The sequence below is a fragment of the Galeopterus variegatus genome, unplaced genomic scaffold, assembly GCF_000696425.1.
Source record: "Galeopterus variegatus unplaced genomic scaffold, G_variegatus-3.0.2 Scaffold2167, whole genome shotgun sequence".
NCBI classification, from domain to species: domain Eukaryota; kingdom Metazoa; phylum Chordata; class Mammalia; order Dermoptera; family Cynocephalidae; genus Galeopterus; species Galeopterus variegatus.
This window is the reverse complement of record NW_007728278.1, coordinates 43,297-61,862: the sequence shown is the minus strand read 5'-3', so window position 1 is coordinate 61,862 and position 18,566 is coordinate 43,297. Positions and strand designations below refer to the sequence as shown.

Here is an 18,566-nt window from a genome sequence, read left to right as displayed (position 1 = left end):
GCAGAGTAAGACAAAGACTAAAAGTGGGCATATCCAACACAAAGACCCAAACTGACCACAGACAGTTGAGGTACCTAGAATGTAAGAATATGAATTTAGGAAGAGAAAGTTCTGGGAACTGTAAATGATTAAGATCATAGCATTTATACTACAAACTTTACTATTTCATCATGGAAAAAAAGAACACCAAACAGTAAGGAAAAATCAATAATCGTACTCTTCTAGCACTGGAAATGAACAAGCTTAACCAGTTAAAAACTAAATTGAAAGGAAAGATTTCCCACAAGCCATAGATAGGTAGAACAAAATTAGAGTTTATGATAACAGGAAAAGATTAACCAAATTAATCCCAGGAAAAGGTAAGTAGAAGGACTACAGAACAAAGTGGGGGTAAATAAGAATGAAAGGGAGGCATACGACACAACAGAGGTACAAAAGGTGATGGGATTACAAAAAAGTAAATATATTAGTATGAGTACAAAGCCATAAAAATTGTCTCAGGAGGGGCCAGCACGGTGGCGCACTGCTACAGTGTGCCACTTGGGAGCGCGGTGGCGCTCCCGCCGAGGGTTCGGATCCCACATACAGACCAGTTCCCGCTCACTGGCTGAGCGAGGTGCGGACGCAACACCGAGGGTTGCCATCCCGTTGCCGGTCCCGGTCCGGTATGGGCGCGACACTGAGGGTTGCAATCCGTTGCCGGACACGAAAAAAGACAAAAAATGAAAGAAAAAAAAAATTGTCTCAGGCAACAAGAGTTTGCTACTTACCTGCATTGGCTTACTCTTTGAGGTAACATTCAAATAAGTCAAGTAAGCACGATTTCTTCTTACTAATATCTCAACATGTACGTAGAAACAATCATTTAACTTTTAAAATAATTTCAACTACTACTCACTAATTCACTGAATTATGTTGCTTTCACTAGAAGAGACTACACAGTATTCTACAAAGCTCTACAGAAGAAATTAACTGTTCCATTTTTGACAAATATTTTTTAAAACCACATGCAGCACACTTACCTATCTTGTGTAGATTGAGCAGCCCACAAGTAACAGCAATTACGAGGATCATTCTCGGGTTCTTGAAAAGTAATAGCATATACAGGAACTCTTCCACCTTCCAATTGTGCGTAATATCTAACATAGACAAAAAATATTTTTAAAAATATTCATATTTTTAAGTTATAATTCTATGGAGATGGAAGGAGGTGCCTCATGTAAGAATTTGCATTAAGCAACTGCTGTTCATATGAACCCCACAGTTAAGTGATTTGTGGGGCATGGCCAAGTCACCTTATCTTTAAAAACGTAAAGGGCACAAGATATCAAGACTATGGCCATGGCACCCATCCCCCAGGTAGAACTGGGGAGGGTTAGAATTACTAAAGTATTTGCATATATCTTTGTGTGAACTAATTCTTAAGAGTCACATCAATGTATGCCACTACGAACTGCTCCTCAATTCGGGGTACCCTAAAAAGAGATTTAATACTGCCCACAATACTCCATTTCAGCCACTTTGGTTTAGAGTCAGTTTCCCTGCTACTAGAACAGAAGATGAGTTAGAAACAAGCGTTTCCATAAACCTCTTAAAAAGCATAATTAGCCAAGAGATAATCATGCTAGAAAAAACACTGTTGTAGAAAGCGGGTACTTCTTTAGGAACAATTCAAAGACAAGAGCTGATAAATATCAGCCAAGAAAGTTGAGATGAACTTCCCATAAGATAAATTACTAAAGAAAAAATGCCAATATACCTTGAAAAAAAGGGGGAGATACAAATAAATTGACAACTTAAGTGTCGAATTGGCATCTGGCTAACTCTTAACAGAGATGAACTTAAAAATCTTTGTCTAATTTGCTACCTCCCTCAATATTATAGGTAATATTAACGCCATAGATAACAAGTACTAATATAATTATGTTTGGGGGAGTTTCTGACAGCATAAATTTTTTTAAAAAACAAGTATTTTATAACTTTGATTTAAAAAAATCCTGTTTTTGTCAGCTGAGAACACTTTATTAAACTGCCACTTTACATAGACGGTTATAGGGAAGAGCACCTCTGAAAGTACTCATACTACACAAATACAGTTTTTCTTTACAGTCATGCTTTATTAGAAAATGAAACACTATAATACATGCAATGCTTTTTAAATAAACACTGAAAGAATCAACCTAAATTCATGTGCTGTCACTCCTTCATCATATCAAATTATGACAGTGCAATGAAAAATTATTCATACTCATTAATCTACCCTACCGTTTTCTTATTACGCTAATTTTCAAATATGACGAGTACAATTTATATTCAAAAAGAAACTACCAATAATCAAATAAGAGAAAAAAGTTATACTTACTCCCTTTTCATTCTTTTCATATTCCAAAGTGCTAGATAGCCATCAGAAAAACCTACAGCAAGCTGGTTTGTCCTGTTTATGTAACTAAGAATTGTAACGGCTGTTCCTGACGGACTTACTAACTGGAAAGACAGATGGCGTCCTTCTCTCATCACACTTTCTCTGATGTGTGGTACTTCAGCCGGGATACCTGTTATAACTTCAAGGTCTAAAAACAATAAAACAAGATTAACAAACTATGAACAGCATAAAAGCAAATGTGTCATCCATTATTCAAACCACAAATGGAATCGACTTGAGTCAATTAAACGGAGCCAATTAAAATAAAGATTAGTGGGGCCAGCCCGGAGCGCGGCGGCACTCCCGCCGCGGGTTCGGATCCCATGTGTGGACCGGTTCCCGCTCACTGGCTGAGTGCGGGGCGGGCACAACACCGAGGGTTGCGATCCCGTTGCCGGTCCCCGGTACGGGCGCAACACCGAGGGTTGCGATCCCGTTACGGTCAGTAAAAAAATACAAAAAGGAAAAAAAAGGGGGGGTGGCGGCCTGTGGCTCACTCAGTAGAGTGCGGTGCTGATAACACCAAGGCCATGGGTTCGGATCCTATATAGGGATTGCCAGTTTGCTCACTGGCTGAGCGTGGTGCAGACAACACCAAGTCAAGGGTTAAGATCCCCTTACCGGTCATCTTTTAAAAAAATAATAAATAAATAAAAAATAAAGATTAGTGATGACAAAGCATGCTGAACTAGGAAAAGCCCACTTTATCTATTAAAATGCTAAAATTTTAAAAATACATTTTAATTGTGTAATTTTTAAGAAATTCTCTCAGTACATCTCAAATACTATCTAAGGGTAGAATCTTTTTTTTAAAAGGGTTAAACATTTTCTTAACAATCATAAATAAAGCTGATTATTTATTCAAATTCAGAACTACAACTTAAATATTTCCTTGAAGGAATGGCTAATTCTAGGTCTGGAGCAGGAAATACGTAAGATGAGACTGGTATATCTTATGCCAGAAATCTAGGAAGTTATCAAACACTAAAGGAATGTGTCAGACAACATGTGGAGCTCTCATTTGCAAAGACAGGACATTTTGAGCATCAAAAACAATAAGAACAAGTAAAACATTAAGTATGATAAACCTCATGAGTTCATAATAATACTCAAAAAGAAAAAAAAAAAGTGAGTGTGGGGGGGAGCCAACCCTCCCCACCTGCAAAAGACCTTATATTGAACCATGGGAAGTAATTTGATACAAACTCATTACTGTGAAAACTAGTACTGAAACAGTAAACACTTATCCTGCCTTTTCCGTACTAATTATATTTCAGGGTAAGCAAATAGCCCTAGTTAAGGAGAAAATCTTTTTCCAGACTGACAGAACTTAAAAATCATCATTTTGCAACCTCTAATGAAATAAGATTAATGAAACAATCTCAATGAATGAAACAATCAGTTTAAAGCAGGGTTTTTCAACCTTGGCACTATCGACATTTTGGGTCAGACAATTCTTTGCTGTGGAGGTGTTATTGGTCAAATGTATCCCTCAAAAATTCATTTATTGCAAACTTAATCTCCATCATAACAAATCCAACTATGACATCTGAAAGGTGGGGTCTTTAAGGTGATTAGATTGTGAGGACTAGTGAATGGATTGATCCATCCATGGAGTAATGTGTTGATGGTTTAATGGGTGGTTATGGGTATGGTTTATGATGGTTTTATAAGAAGAATGAGTGAGCTTTGCTCTCACTTGCTCAGCCAATAGCCATGTGATACCCTGCGTCACTATACAGAGCCACCACCAAGAAGACCCTAACCAGATGCACCCCAGCACTGTAGGAAATAAATTTCATTTCTTTATAAATTACCGAGTTTCAAGGATTCTGTTACAAGCAACAGAAACCAAACTAATCTACAGGAGGGCTTATCCTGGTTTCTAACTACTAGCAGCCAGTTGTGGAGTATTGAATAGCAAGCTGACAAAGTCCTTGCTATTCTAGGGATTAAGCCAGCAAGGCTGGCTTCCTGTTCTGCCTGCTTTCCCCTTCGCCCTCCCCTTGAGGTATGACCTTTGAACCCAGAACCCTGAGAGCTTTGTAAATGAGTTAGCCATGAACCTTCAAATGCTGTGGCAGCTGAATGTTCTATAAATAGCTATGTACCAGACATACTGACTTAATCAGTACAATTTGGTTTTTTTACTGGCTTATTAAAAGGAACCTAAAATAAACTAAGATGCTTCACAAGTCATCAGCGTGTATAGTCCTCCTGATCCCATAAGTGTGTTTCTTCAATTCCCCACTGTCTCCCCTTGGGTACTGGTCAACAACAGCCAGTAGCATCATCTTCCTCCAGTATTAACAACGAAAAATATCTCCTGGCATTGCCAAACACGAGGATAAAATTCACCACAGGTTGAGAGCCACTAGTTTCAAGGTTGATGGGAAACCTTAAAAAGGAAGAATCATGCCGTCATCATCTGAACCCCCTTATCACTGTCAAACAATTAGACATCATTTTCCTTCTGATGTGATACAATATGAAATGCCCCAGGGCCATCCCGTGGCTCACTTGAGAGAGTGTGGTGCTGATAACACCGGGGCCGTGGGTTCGGATCCGTATATAGGGATGGCCGGTTAGCTCACTTGGAAGAGTGTGGTGCTAACACCACCAAGTCAAGGGTTAAGATCCCCTTACTGGCCATCTTTTTAAAAAAAAAAAGGGGGGGGGCTGGCCTGGTGGCGCACTGCTACAGTGCGGCGCTCCCACCGAGGGTTCGGATCCCACATACAGACCGGTTCCCGCTCACTGGCTGGGCGAGGTGCGGACGCAACACCGAGGGTTGCGATCCCGTTGCCGGTCCCGGTCCGGTACGGGCGCGACACTGAGGGTTGCGATCCGTTGCCGGACACGAAAAAAGACAAAAAGGAAAAAAAAAAAAAAGTGCCCAGCACCTCCAAAGTATCCTTGACAAAATGTTAAACCTTAACCTATAATCAAAATTAACTTATATTTGCAGAAAATAAAAAAATATAAATGACACCACATGAAACCACAGTTAATTCCAAAATGTGGAGCATTCTACCAGATAACTAACTTTTTAGCAAGTCAGTGGCACTAACAATAAATAAATAAAAACAGAGGATAGAAAAAGGATAGTTGTACATTCAAGGAGAGTTGAGATACAACCATCAAATACAATGTGTGGACCTTGTTTGAATCCTGATTCAAATGAAAACATAAAAAGATGCTTTATACAATCACAGAAATTTGATTATGGGTTGGGCATTAGACTATACTAAAGAATTATTATTAATGTCAGGAGTGGTAATGGCATTATGATTATGTAGTACAGTATTTGTATTTGCTTTAAACTAATGCAGAGGAAAAGAAGGAAAGGGGGAATGGGAAATTAAAAACATGCACAAATGGTAAATCTTAAAAATTAACTTGAATTTGTGTGATGAATATATGAAAATTCTTGTATTCTATTTACTTGAAGATGTCTGAAATCTTTAATTAAAAAGAAAAAAATAAAGTAGGGCTGCCTGGTTAGCTCAGTTGGTTAGATCACACCCTTTAACACCCAAAGTCAGATTCCCTCAATGTTGTTATGAAGAAGGAAGAAATACATATCACATTGTACTTGAACAGTTACCCTCCCAATCCCTTCTGCTTCTGATAACTTTTTCAGAAAACAGCATGTGATTAAATTTTGCCAAAGTAAACAGTTCACACAATGGAATATTATAAACCTACTCAAAAGAATAAGGTGGGCCTTTATGTACTGATATCAAAAATGTGTAAAAAAATATTGTTAAGTTTGGGAGAATTGCAAAACAATACTTATACAATGATATGTGCTAGGAACTTTATTTTCTATTTTAGAGTATTTCAGCAAAATCTAAACAGTTGTAATCAGAAATTACTTTTGTAAGCAAAAGAAAAATTTTGCACTAAACCCCAAAACTCAATCCTTTTGTGGTATAAAATTCAATTGCCTCTTAATTCTCATAATAAAATTGTCTTTGTACATCTATTGCTTGCTGACTTTTCAATTAAAGGATGTTTTTTGTTTGTTTGTTTGTTTTTAAAGATGACCGGTAAGGGGATCTTAACCCTTGACTTGGTGTTGTCAGCACCACGCTCAGCCAGTGAGCGAACCGGCCATCCCTATATGGGATCTGAACCCGGGGCCTTGGTGTTATCAGCACTGCACTCTCCCGAGTGAGCCACGGGCCGGCCCTAAAGAATGTTTTAATGCTACCACTTTGAAGAGTTTTAATTATGAATACAAGTATTTTAATTAGCCTTACACCTATAATGACATCATCCACAAAACACACTCTGAAACAAAAGCACATCAAGCCTATTTAATTCTTTGATCAATTTTCTTTTTAAATAAAAAAAAACTATTTACTTAGAAGCATTCAGAACGTCAATAAAACGCTGCAAATTTTTTTTTTTAATTACAGCGTGGTATTCAGTTAACAATTATTTCATATAAGTGGCATTAGACTGAAGATGGAAAAACCGCCACCTATATACATAACTAATTTGTGCTGTACACCAATAAAAACATGCATTAAACTTCCATGCTGATTTACAACCCTCAAACTGTACCAGGCAAGGTTAGTGGCTACTGAAAATACCACCAAGACAAGGCTAACCAAAGACACATTTGGTAGCATGTTAACTATACAGAAAAAGCACTGTACAGTTTAAAAACAAATCTTACACAGCCTTACACTTCAATTTTTCTTAAAAGGAGTGAGTTGTGTACTGGGGGGAGGGGGGGGTAAATACTTTACAGACAAGAAAAAAAAAAACTGCACTAGAATCAACTTATTTTTCACCATCATCTTCCTCCTCCTCTTCCTTGTTTTCAGCCTTGTCAACTCCCTTTACCTGCTGCATCAGACTTTCCTTCAGCTCAGTATGCAGCAATATCCTTTTTGTATTTTTCCTTCAGCTTAACAGCCTTTTTTCATAAGGCTACTTGCCATCTGCAGCAGTGCTATTCCACATCTCTCCCAGTTTCTTTGCAACCTTGCCAACAGACAGGGATGTTCTTTGATTTTGGGGCAACATTCACAACAGAACAACAAAAAGGCCAAAGGAGTCCATCTTTCTGAGCACTTAGAAAACCCTGAGAAGATAAATGAAACATCTGGATGCTGCTTCTTGTGCTCCTCCTAGCAAGTCTGAACAAAGACGTCATATGGTGACATTCTGCCTCTCGGCCTCTTAGGATCTCCTCTGCCCATGCTTATTTTTCCTCAGCAAGACACAGCCACCCAGTGTTCATCTGAATCTCACTTGCTCCAGCACTGTCCTTATGGAAGGTCCTCTTTAATCAATTTTCTATAAAGAGCAATCAAACTACATCTAATATTCTACAAATTCATTTTCAGTTACTGTTGCTAGTGCTAATCAATTCTGTTCTTTTAAACTTTACCCAGTTTAGCTCAGTTGGTTAGAACACAGTGTTACAGCACCAAGGTCAAGGGTTTGGATCCCCTTACCAGCCAACCGCCCAAAAAAAAAACTTTACCCAGGATTTTATGAATCAGGTTTTTATAACCTATCAAACCTTAAGTACATGTATGGCCATTATTTCTGCCAAATCAAATTTTTCCAGGTCATATTTTGTATATCTAAGTTTTTATTTAGATGATTTGGTTCTTCATTCAATTTTTGGTCAAATATAATTTTTACCACTTTTAATCAATCAGTTTTATTATATACTGACAATTTTTATTAGTTACACTCATTATAAATTGGATAAAATACTGACGGTTTATATCTATTTCTTAGCTGATCTATAAAATGGAAAGATCTACACTGATATTTTAGGCTTGCTTTAAAAATCAAGAAAGTCCTCAGAGTCAAAACCTTTTCAGGGTCAAATAGTCTTCTTCTGAAAATTAATAACTAACACACACACATTTTAGTTTTTAAGTTAGCATTTCCTCTGCACATAAGCCAATCAAATAAGAGTCTCATAACTTAAAAAATTGAAAGCACTTGCAAAAGAGTAGATTTATAAATATAAGCATTTAAAAGGAGAAAAATTCTCTCTCGACACTTTCTTTGAATTTAAATAGCATTAGTTCTATATTATGAAGTTATCTGGTAAGGACAGACTTTCAATTACCCTGTTATTTCCTATTAAATTACTTCATTTCTATCTTGGTCTTACCATGGGAACATAAACAGTATGACAAAAACATGGTTGGGTAAGTTTATACTGGCTGATAAGGATCAAGATTTTATACCTTTAGCCTTTGTTCTAGCATTAACTTAAGAATAGATCTTATTCAAGTATACCTCTGCAGACAAATAAATCAATATCTCTACATTTTCCAGGCCTACTTTAGTATATGAATTTCAACAAAATAGAGTAACTCGTTCAAGAAGTATCCACAGTGCCAGACAATAAAAGAAACAAAGATACACAAACAAGTTTCTACATAAAAATTGATGGCTAATATTAAAAACCAATCCATTGCATCAGAATATTTGAGTGCTCGGGGCCGGCCCGGTGGCGCACTGTAGCAGGATTCGGATCGCCGAGGGTTCGGATCCCACATATAGACCGGCCGCTCACAGGCTGAGCGAGGAGCGGGGGCAACACCGAGGGTTGCGATCCCGTTGCTGGTCCCGGTCCGGTACGGGCGCGACACTGAGGGTTGCGATCCGTTGCCGGTCACGAAAAAAAGACAAAAAGACAAAAAAAAAAAAAAATCAACAAAATTTGCAAACCTTTATTTAGACTGACCAAGAAAAAAGAGAAAAGACCACAATTACTAAAATCAGAAATAAAGCAGGGGCATTATCACATTGTCACAATGGCTTTTTGTGGGGATAAGATTTAGTTTTTCTCTCTCTCACTTGCATTTTTGTTCTACAAGTGGATTTTGTTCTTTCTTGTATATTTGTGGTAGTGATTATTGTTTTTAGATTCCAGATACATGACTTCATTGAGGATTTCTTGTAGGGCTGATCATGTGGTGGCGAACTCCTGCAGCTTTTTTTCTGCCAGGAAAATACACTCTTTTCCCCTCATTTCTGAAGAATAGCCTTGCTGGCTATAGTATTCTTGGCTGGCAGATTTTTTCTTTGAGTATTTTGAATACATCATTCCATTCTCTTCTGGCTTGTAGAGTTTTTGTCAAGAAATCTGCTGTTAGTCTGATTGGAGCTCCCTTATAGGTGACTTGACGCTTTTCTCTTGTTTCTTTTAGAATTCCCTCTTTGTCTTTGAGCTTTGCCAGTTTGACTATAACGTATCTTGGAGAGGATCTTTTTGAGTTGAATCTGTTTGGGTATCTTTGAGCCTCTTGGATCTGAAGATCCATGTTTCTCCCTATACCTTGGAAGTTTTCCATTATTATTTTGTTGGATAGGTTTTTAATGCCTTTTCATTTCTTTTCCTCTTCTGGAACACCCATGATTCAAATGTTTGTACATTTATGGTTGTCTGCTAGCTCTCTTAGGTATTCTTTATTTTTTAAAATTTTGTTTTCCTTTTTTTTTTTTATCTGCCTGGATTATTTCAAAAAGTCTATCTTCAAGATCAGAAATTCTTTCTTCTGTTTGTTCTAGCCTGCTTCTTAAGCTATTGGTTGTGTTTTTTATTGCATTGAGTGAATCTTTCAGTTCCATTAGTTCTGCTACATTCTCTTTTAAGATATCAATTTCTATGTAAATTTCCACCTTCATATCCTGGATTATTTTTCTCATTTCATTTTGTTGTTTAACTGAGTCTTCTGTATCTCATTGAGTTTCCTTAAGATTGTTGCTCAGAATTCCTTTAAAATCATTTCAAGGGTTTCCTGCTCTATAGAGTCTGGTACTTGAGAATTACTGTATTCTTTTGGTGGTGTTATATTTTCTTGGGTTTTTGTACTTCTAGTACCTATACATTGGTGTCTGGTCATCTAGTATAGCATTTGCATCTTAAAAAAAAAAAAAAAAAAAAAAAAAAAAAGAAAATTATATTGTAGCTACTTTATGGAGTCATATTTTTCCCCTTCATCTAATGAGTCAAATTTTAAATGTCTGTACCTAATCATCCATATTTAATTTTATACTTAGCTTTCCTTCTGTTTCCTATTAATTCACAAAAATTAATTAGGTATGACATTTGATGACTGTTTTGTAATTTCTACTATAATAATAATCTATGTCCTATAAAGAAAAAGAGTACAAATTTGGTACCAATGGTTTATATATTAATATGAACGTTCTTGTCAGGCCATAATTTATTATTATAGATAAAAGCCTGGCTCTTTCTCTATATCATTAGTACACAAAACTATTCTGAAATTAATAACACTATGTAATGGATTTTTTTTCCTTTTCTAATTATTGTAATAATGTCTATAAATACTGAAGCATATTCTCTGCAACTTCCCAGTGAGCTGTGTAATCTGTCTGCATTGTTTGCATTTCTCAAACAAATACTATATAAAGTGATTGATAATACCGTCTTAATTAATTTTTTTTTTTTTTTTAAAGATGACCGGTAAGGGGATCTTAACCCTTGACTTGGTGTTGTCAGCACCACGCTCACCCAGTGAGCGAACCGGCGCACTCTCCCGAGTGAGCCACGGGCCGGCCCGTCTTAATTAATTTTGAGAAGGAAGAAACAAACACAGGAGTATTTAGGAGAAGATACTGTACCATAGTAAAAAAAAAAAATAGCTGGTTGGCTGAACTTCTATAGAAGGTATCTATCACAACTCACCCCATCTTTTTCTTCTCCTATATTATTTCCTCTTGCATATGATACCAACCGTCCACTAAACTGAGCAACCAGGAACATTATTAACTCTTACTCCTTCTCAGTCGCTCTTATCTAAATGATCAATAAGTCCTGTCCATGTCACCTTTTAAGTACACAGTATTCTGAGTCTGTCCCATCCTCTCCATTTCTACTGTCATTTCCTTGGTTCAGTTCTTCATCGTTATGTATCTGAAATACAATACCCTCCCTGACCCAATCCAAGGAGCTTTTTACAGGAGAGTTCTGCTTAAAACTTAAAATAACTTCCTCATAGACTTTAACGAGGAGTCTCCTAATTAGAAAGGAGGACATTCACAATAGGAATCCTCACCATATCTGACCCCCCACCTCCCCCTTCCCTTCACCCCCAGCCATTCTAAATTAAGTCTAGTTTCCCAAATGCCTGTTACTTTTCTCAGCTGGCTTCTTTGCCTGAAATATCCAATCCTTTTGAGTAGGGATTATCCAGGTGTTCGCATATTCCAAGTACTTAAATTTATCAAAGTAATTATTATATTTATGCTATAATGTTATGTCTGTTGTGTCTCACTAGGCTATAAGCTTTTTGAAAGTATGGACCAAGTTCAATTAATCTATCTCCAGAATCCAGCACATAACTTAATCTATAGTAAGCACTGTGAATTTCTAAATTAATTCTACCTCTAAAATCTTTTTTCTACTCTAGTCTGTCCATCACCATTTGCAAGTACATATAAAATACCAGGCTATAAACTGCTTAAGAGGAGTTCTGGTCAAGATGGTGGAATAGAAGGTCCCCAGTGTTGCTCTCTCCCACAAATCAACGAATTTACAACTATAAAAATGTAACATCAGCCAAGCTGGGGCTGCTAGAACTCAGGTGAAGAGGAGAAGAGACCTATGGAACTCATGAAGGCAGGAGAAACCACGATGAGAGAAAGAAAAAACTGCTCTCAGCATTTCAGGATGCAGCCGCTTTAATGCTGGCGCACATGGAGCAGGAGCCAGCAGAAGCTGCAGCTGTGCCCTTTAGATGGAGTTACTTGGAGGCGGAAGGGGAGAAGAGTACTTGGTGGCCCCCAGGACAGCAAGACCACTAATATGGTTCTCGTGGACCCATGCAGGAATGAGGAGCCAGAACAACTGAAAAAGGGGAGCCATTCAGAGGCTGGTGAGTCAGCACAAGGGACCAGCACAGGGCCCATCCCATGGGAGGTGTATGGAGCACGGGCGGTGAGGAGGACAGGTCCACTGGGATAAAACTGGGACAAGGCAAGGACAGCTGATCTGCCCCACATCAGCGCAGGACCACTCAGAGGAGACTGGTCAGGAATGAAGAATTGCATGGGGTGCAGTTTGATGAAAAGATTCAGGCCTAGATCAGAGTTTCTACATAACCCAGATGCACCAAGTACCTGAAGAGCCAGAAGTACCTATAAGGTCGACCATTAAACCCTGAGCTGCACAAAAAGCCTTCCCTAGGGAAACAGCAGCAAATCAGCAATTTACTCAACCACACAGCTCAAGTACTGGTTCCCACAGAAAGTTATGGACCAGGGGACCAGACCCCCCCCGCCCACAACCAGGCACACCTCACCAGTGCCTTGGGTCCCGCCTGGAGACCTGGGGTATGAAGCTGGGATCTGACACTCTCCAGAACCAGGCACACCGCCAGCACCAAGGAGCATGCCAAAATCATTTTCTCCATGTGGGTGGCCCACCACAGCCACCATGATAACCATGGCTGAGGTGAAGGCAGCTAGACGCCACAACCACCCCACAGTTGGTCCGCCAGCCACTGGAGTACACTGAAACAAGAAGAGTCACCAGCAGAGATAAAGAAAGGAGGAGGATGTCTTTCTCCATAGAGCCCATTCCAGAGTGACAGAAGCATCTGCTCTATGATAATATTGGGGGACCTGTTCACGCCTCTCACCATTAGACAGATCATTTGGGCAGCAAATCAACAGAGTAATCATTATTCTCTCAGAGGGAGAGAGGAAATCTAGAGTAATCAGAGGGGGGAGCAGGGAGGGAAAAGGGGATGAGGAAGGATTGGACAAGGGACATAAAGAATAATTACGATTTGTAACAATAAACTGCTTAAGACCCCCACATTATCTTACTGGGCTTCAGTTTCCTCAACTGCAAAAACATGTTTATCATTAAGCTCCATTTTAACATTAAAAATTCTATTCTTCTATGATTATATACGATACATATATATACATATATGCATACATACATACATATATTTGTGTGTGTATATAAGTGCATACTTTTCCATATTGTATAGAAAGAATTCTACTCTTCTATGATTTTACACTTGTGTGTGCCTGTACTTTAAGTGTATATTTTTTTCTCACCATGTATAAAAAAGCAGCAATAAACCTGCTGAAGAAACAACCCAGAATTCAAAAATACTTCTATTGAATAAGATGTCTGGCATACAGAAGGCATACACAGTATTAATAAATGGTGATTATAAATGAACCTATTATTTAAATATATTATTAAAATCTTAAACAATAGTGAGGATATGTTTTCCATACTGCTCCAAGGCTACAGTCTCAAAGAAAAAGAGAAAAAACATTTTAAAAATCCCATAGGAATAAATACATTTATACAAACTTTGAGTGTCCTCACAACTCAGATGATACTTTTCATATAAAAGAGTATTAGAATATCAGATGCCATTACTATTCTTATTTTGGAATTTTCTAACTGAGAATAAGAAAGTTATATTTTAAATATTAAGTTCCTTTGATAATATATCATCTTTAACTTTTTTTTTACTTTGAACTTTTTATCGAAGACTTTCAATTACAAATGTACAGTTCAATGAATTTTCACAAACACATTCATGTAGGGGTTCGGTTTTGAAAGTGGAATGTCCAGATATCTCAAACAGCACCTACCCTTCCAGGAAGAACAACTGCTTTAATCACTCTCGATACGCCAATGTCATAAAGACAGAGAACACTCCCTGCCGCTTCTTCCAATCCTATTAACAATCCAGTTCTCTTCTGCCAAGAGAATTCTTTCACTGCTAGAATTACGGGAGGCTGTTCATTTACTCCACTGAATCTATATGCAGACAACCGCTCTCCCGTTACAGAGTTTACTACCTCAAGTTGTGGACCACAAGCCAAGCAAGCCAGCCCATTTTTCCCTAGAAGAAGAAAAAAAAAAAAAAAAAAAATTTATTTTAATTTGTATGTACACAGCAAAACAAAATAGCCATTAGTTCTTTTAAATACAAATACATAATATATATATAGCTAATTACATAAAGCTTTACATATTATCCCCAAATTGAAATCTAAGCATTTATAGAACAGAGAAGTCCTTAAAGCAGTAAAATAAATAGATCTACTACTGCAATAATAATAAAGTTATCCTTCAGTAAAGACACCACGCTATGTGGTTAAACACATTATCTCATTTATTCCTTATCACACCTCAATATAGAGACAAAGCAACTAAAGCTTAATACAGTTTAACTTGCCCAAAGTCACAGTTACAAAGTAACAGAGCTGGAAACAGATCTCAACTCCATCTAACTCCAAAACTCATACATCACTACATTATACCATAAAAGATTTAAACTAGGAGCTATGGCAGGTATAAAATATAATACATGATTCTATCACTAAAGAGTTCAGTCTAACTGAAAAGATATAATTAGCATAAGTGTAGGAAATATTAGAACTCCTTCTCTGCCTACGAGTCATGTTTGGATTTTATTCTGCCTGCAATGTAAAGTCACAGGAGGGTTTTAAAGAAAGTGGCGATTTGATTTATGTTTTTAAATGTTACTCCAACAGCTAAGCAAAGAATAAACAATAAAGGGGAACACAGAGTAGAAGTAGGAAGAAGATGATACCCTGGTTGGTGGCTGTGGATAGAGAAAAGTGGATTGACTGGAAATTCATCTTACAGGCAGAATAATAGGATTTGCTTGTTGATGAATTAAACACAGGGAGATGAATAAAATGGAAGAATCAAGAATGGACCCTGAATTTTTACTTGGGCATCTAGATGAATGATAGTAACCTTTAATGCTAAATTTGAGATGTCCATCATGCATCCAAGTAGATAGTTGGATATATTATAGTTTATAGTTGAGAGAAGATATATACAGTTTAAGAAAGCAGCATGGCACAGTGGGGACCCAGAACAGAAGGGATCAAAGCTTCTTTTTGCGACTGGCTATCTGTGGAATCAAGTTACTTAACCTATCTGATTCTCAGCTACATAGAACAGTCCCTACTTAGAAAAACTTTATACCTACCTCAATGAAAAGTGGTTACAGGGCGTGGGATATAGTGAGTATAGTTACTACTTACTACTTTAACATTCATGAAAACAGCACAGTAAATATTTTTTTTTTAAACTTGTAAATAGCTTAATGACTGATGTATATGTTTTGCTGCCTTCTTGCCAGGAAGGACGGCTATGAAACTTATTTTCAGAACAGTCTTCTGCGGTATCTTTCATTAGACTGAAATCTGTAATATAATGGCTTCTTTGATATGGTTCTATGCTGTATATACACAATCTAAACTACATACTAAAAAATAAAATATTATTCAGATTAATGAAATTACAAAATAAAACTTTCTGAAAATTTTGTATCATCCAGGATGCTATAATCAGGTTTTTCTATTCATAAAATTGTTTAGGTTCTAATACAAACTCATCACCAGTAAAACTTACTGATTACAAAGAAAAATGAGCTCTCTGTTATTTCTGCTTCCCAAATATAGATACTCAATACTCAAATATAGATACAAAATACATGGGATTTTTAATAAGGAAAAATTAACTATAAACCCCCAGAGACTTGATAATGTGTTCTACAGTATGCAGATGTTACATATGTAGTTACAGATGTTACATGATGTGTGTTCAAAAAATTCACGGAAGGATTTGTATTTTCTATTTCTCCACAAACTTTCTGAATTACCCTCATATTTATATAAGTCCACTCTACCCAGGTTTTGCTTTTTTTCTTCCAAAGAAACTATGATATATATTTATTATTTATCTTACAAATCAGTCAAAGTAGTAAATTTTCAGCAACACTATTTTACCTGCAGCAAACTTTCCATGAAGCACAGATTCTAGTGTTACCTCGTCTTCTCCAAGAGCTTGAATAGTCACTTCTGGGAACTGCAGGAGACCACTAGTCACTTGAGCTGTTAAGTCTTGCATAATTACACTGTAAAGATTTGTAAAAGGTAACATTATTATGACACATTTGTACTGCAACACACTTGATTTTACCAGCCAGGAAAAAATAAATTAAAAAAAGGAAAAGCCACCACACAAAAGTAAATAAAATCAAATCTAACTCTTGTTATAAAATACATATATGTGCATCTTGGCCTGAAATGCTCTCTCCTAAGAAAGTATTTCCCAAACAGCCTTAGAAAAGTAAAGATTCATTAAGCCAGATGTCCTAAGAACATACATTATTCCCTAGATTCTTTGAAAACTGGTTCAATGCAATTCATCTTATTGCCTAACCTACCTCAAAGAACTCATCATCAAAAAAAAAAAAGGAAAAAGAAACCTCAGAAATTGACTTTGGTATATGTCTTTCACTGGATAGGAAAAAAAAAATCTACAACTGTCCTTCATTTCCAATATACAGGGCTGGCTGATTAGCTCAGTTGGTTAGAGTGTGATGCTGATAACACCAAAGTCCAGGGTTTGATTCCTGTACTGGCCAGTTGTCAACAAACAAACAAAAAACTATAACCCCCTAATCAGAGATTTATTGATAATGTGTTCTAGAGTATGCAGATATTACATATGTAATTTCAGGATCGGTAGTACACTGGTGAGCACAGCTGCATTCCAATATATAAAAGACTAGATTCCCTGAATGACCCCTCCCATTGAAAACAAGCAAAAATGTTGGTTAAAGTATAAAAGTATCTTTTTGAATGACGAAGTTAATAAAGTCAAAAGTGAACAGAAGGTAGAAATTGCAGGAGACACATAAGCTGGCTTTGGTCTTGAGGGTTAGCTACTAAATCCAATCCTGGTGGCCCGGATCTTGTTTTGAACACTCAGGTCCACAGAGGCCAGAAGATAATGCCTAAGGCTAACAAAGCTAATACAGCAAAGAGGAGCCTCCCCTTTAAATTTGCCCCCATTAAATTTCTCAGGGCTATATGTATCATCAGCCTAAAAGTGAGTAGAGAGAAACATACATTGTGCAGGATGGGGAGTAATAAAGCTGTCCACCTTAACAATGGCTCTGAGTCTCTGACTCAGAAAAAGAAAATTTCCTTTCACACAAATTTGTGGCCAGAATTCAAGCTATATTATCTGAAAATTCTCAAGTGAAGAATTTATTATGAAGTATTCTCAGGCTGAAAATACTCCACGCAACCCACAGAAACAAGCAAATATCCTCTGGAATCACAAAGAATTCTCAAAGATGAAGTTCCAAAGAAAATGAGCTCACGGTCAAAATAACAAAACATACAAAGATAACAGGATCAACAGCCAGTACTATCAGATGATCAAAGACTACAGATGTTATCAAAGAATTATTTTCTATTCTATTAAGTTCTATTCATTAAAATGTTTACAGAAATCAAAGATTTAGCTTGATAATGAAGAGGAAACTGTAAAAATTATTACGAAAAATGGCAAAGTAGATTTGAAAAAAATAATAGAACTCCTAAAAATAAAATGAAATAAATTTAAAACTCAATGGGAAAAAAATTCAACGTAGCAATGAAAATAAATTACAGCTACATGCAACAAGGAAAATAAATGTCAGATGATAAAGCACAAAATATATGCAGAATTACTACATTAAAAAGACACGGGGGCCGGCCTGTGGCTCACTCAGGAGAGTGCGGTGCTGACAACACCAAGTCAAGGGTTAAGATCCCCTTACCGGTCATCTTTAAAAAAAAAAAAAAAAACTTCTACAGTAGAGAAATACATTAAAGGGGCTTCCTAGACAAGATTAGTGAACTTGAAGACCCACAACAGAAACTTAAATGAAGCATGTGGCCGGCCCGTGGCTCACTTGGGAGAGTGTAGGGCTGATAACACCAAGGCCATGGGTTCGGATCCCTACGTAGGGGTGGCCAGTTAGCTCACCTGGGAGAACGTGGTGCTAACAACATCAAGTCAAGGGTTAAGATCCCCTTACTGGTCATCTTTAAAAAAAAAAAAAAAAGAAAGAAAGAAACTTAAATGAAGCAAAGAGAAAAAAAGACTTGTGGGGATGGAGGTGGGGGAGAACAGAGCATCAGTGAGCCATGGGACAACCTCAAGTGGCCTAACTGAAGTCTCCAAAGGGAGAGAGGGACAGAAAAACTAATGGTCTAATATTTGAAAACCTAATGACCAAAAATAAATCCAAAAATCCAAAAGCTCAATAAACTCAAGCAC

At 37.2% G+C, this 18,566-nt stretch overlaps 1 protein-coding gene across 1 annotated transcript in view; it reads right to left on the bottom strand.

Annotated features, from left to right (window-relative positions):
* AHCTF1 (AT hook containing transcription factor 1) overlaps positions 1-16,358 on the bottom strand; it is a 70,981-nt gene extending 54,623 nt beyond the window's left edge. The window contains exons 1-5 of the mRNA XM_008580820.1: positions 16,238-16,358; positions 14,060-14,313; positions 13,268-13,286; positions 2,363-2,570; positions 1,023-1,139 (exon numbers count right to left, since the gene is read on the bottom strand). Coding sequence (XP_008579042.1) covers positions 1,023-1,139; positions 2,363-2,570; positions 13,268-13,286; positions 14,060-14,313; positions 16,238-16,358 — 719 coding nt within the window. The remainder of the gene's footprint in view (positions 1-1,022; positions 1,140-2,362; positions 2,571-13,267; positions 13,287-14,059; positions 14,314-16,237) is intronic.
* Between the last annotated feature and the right edge of the window lie 2,208 nt (positions 16,359-18,566).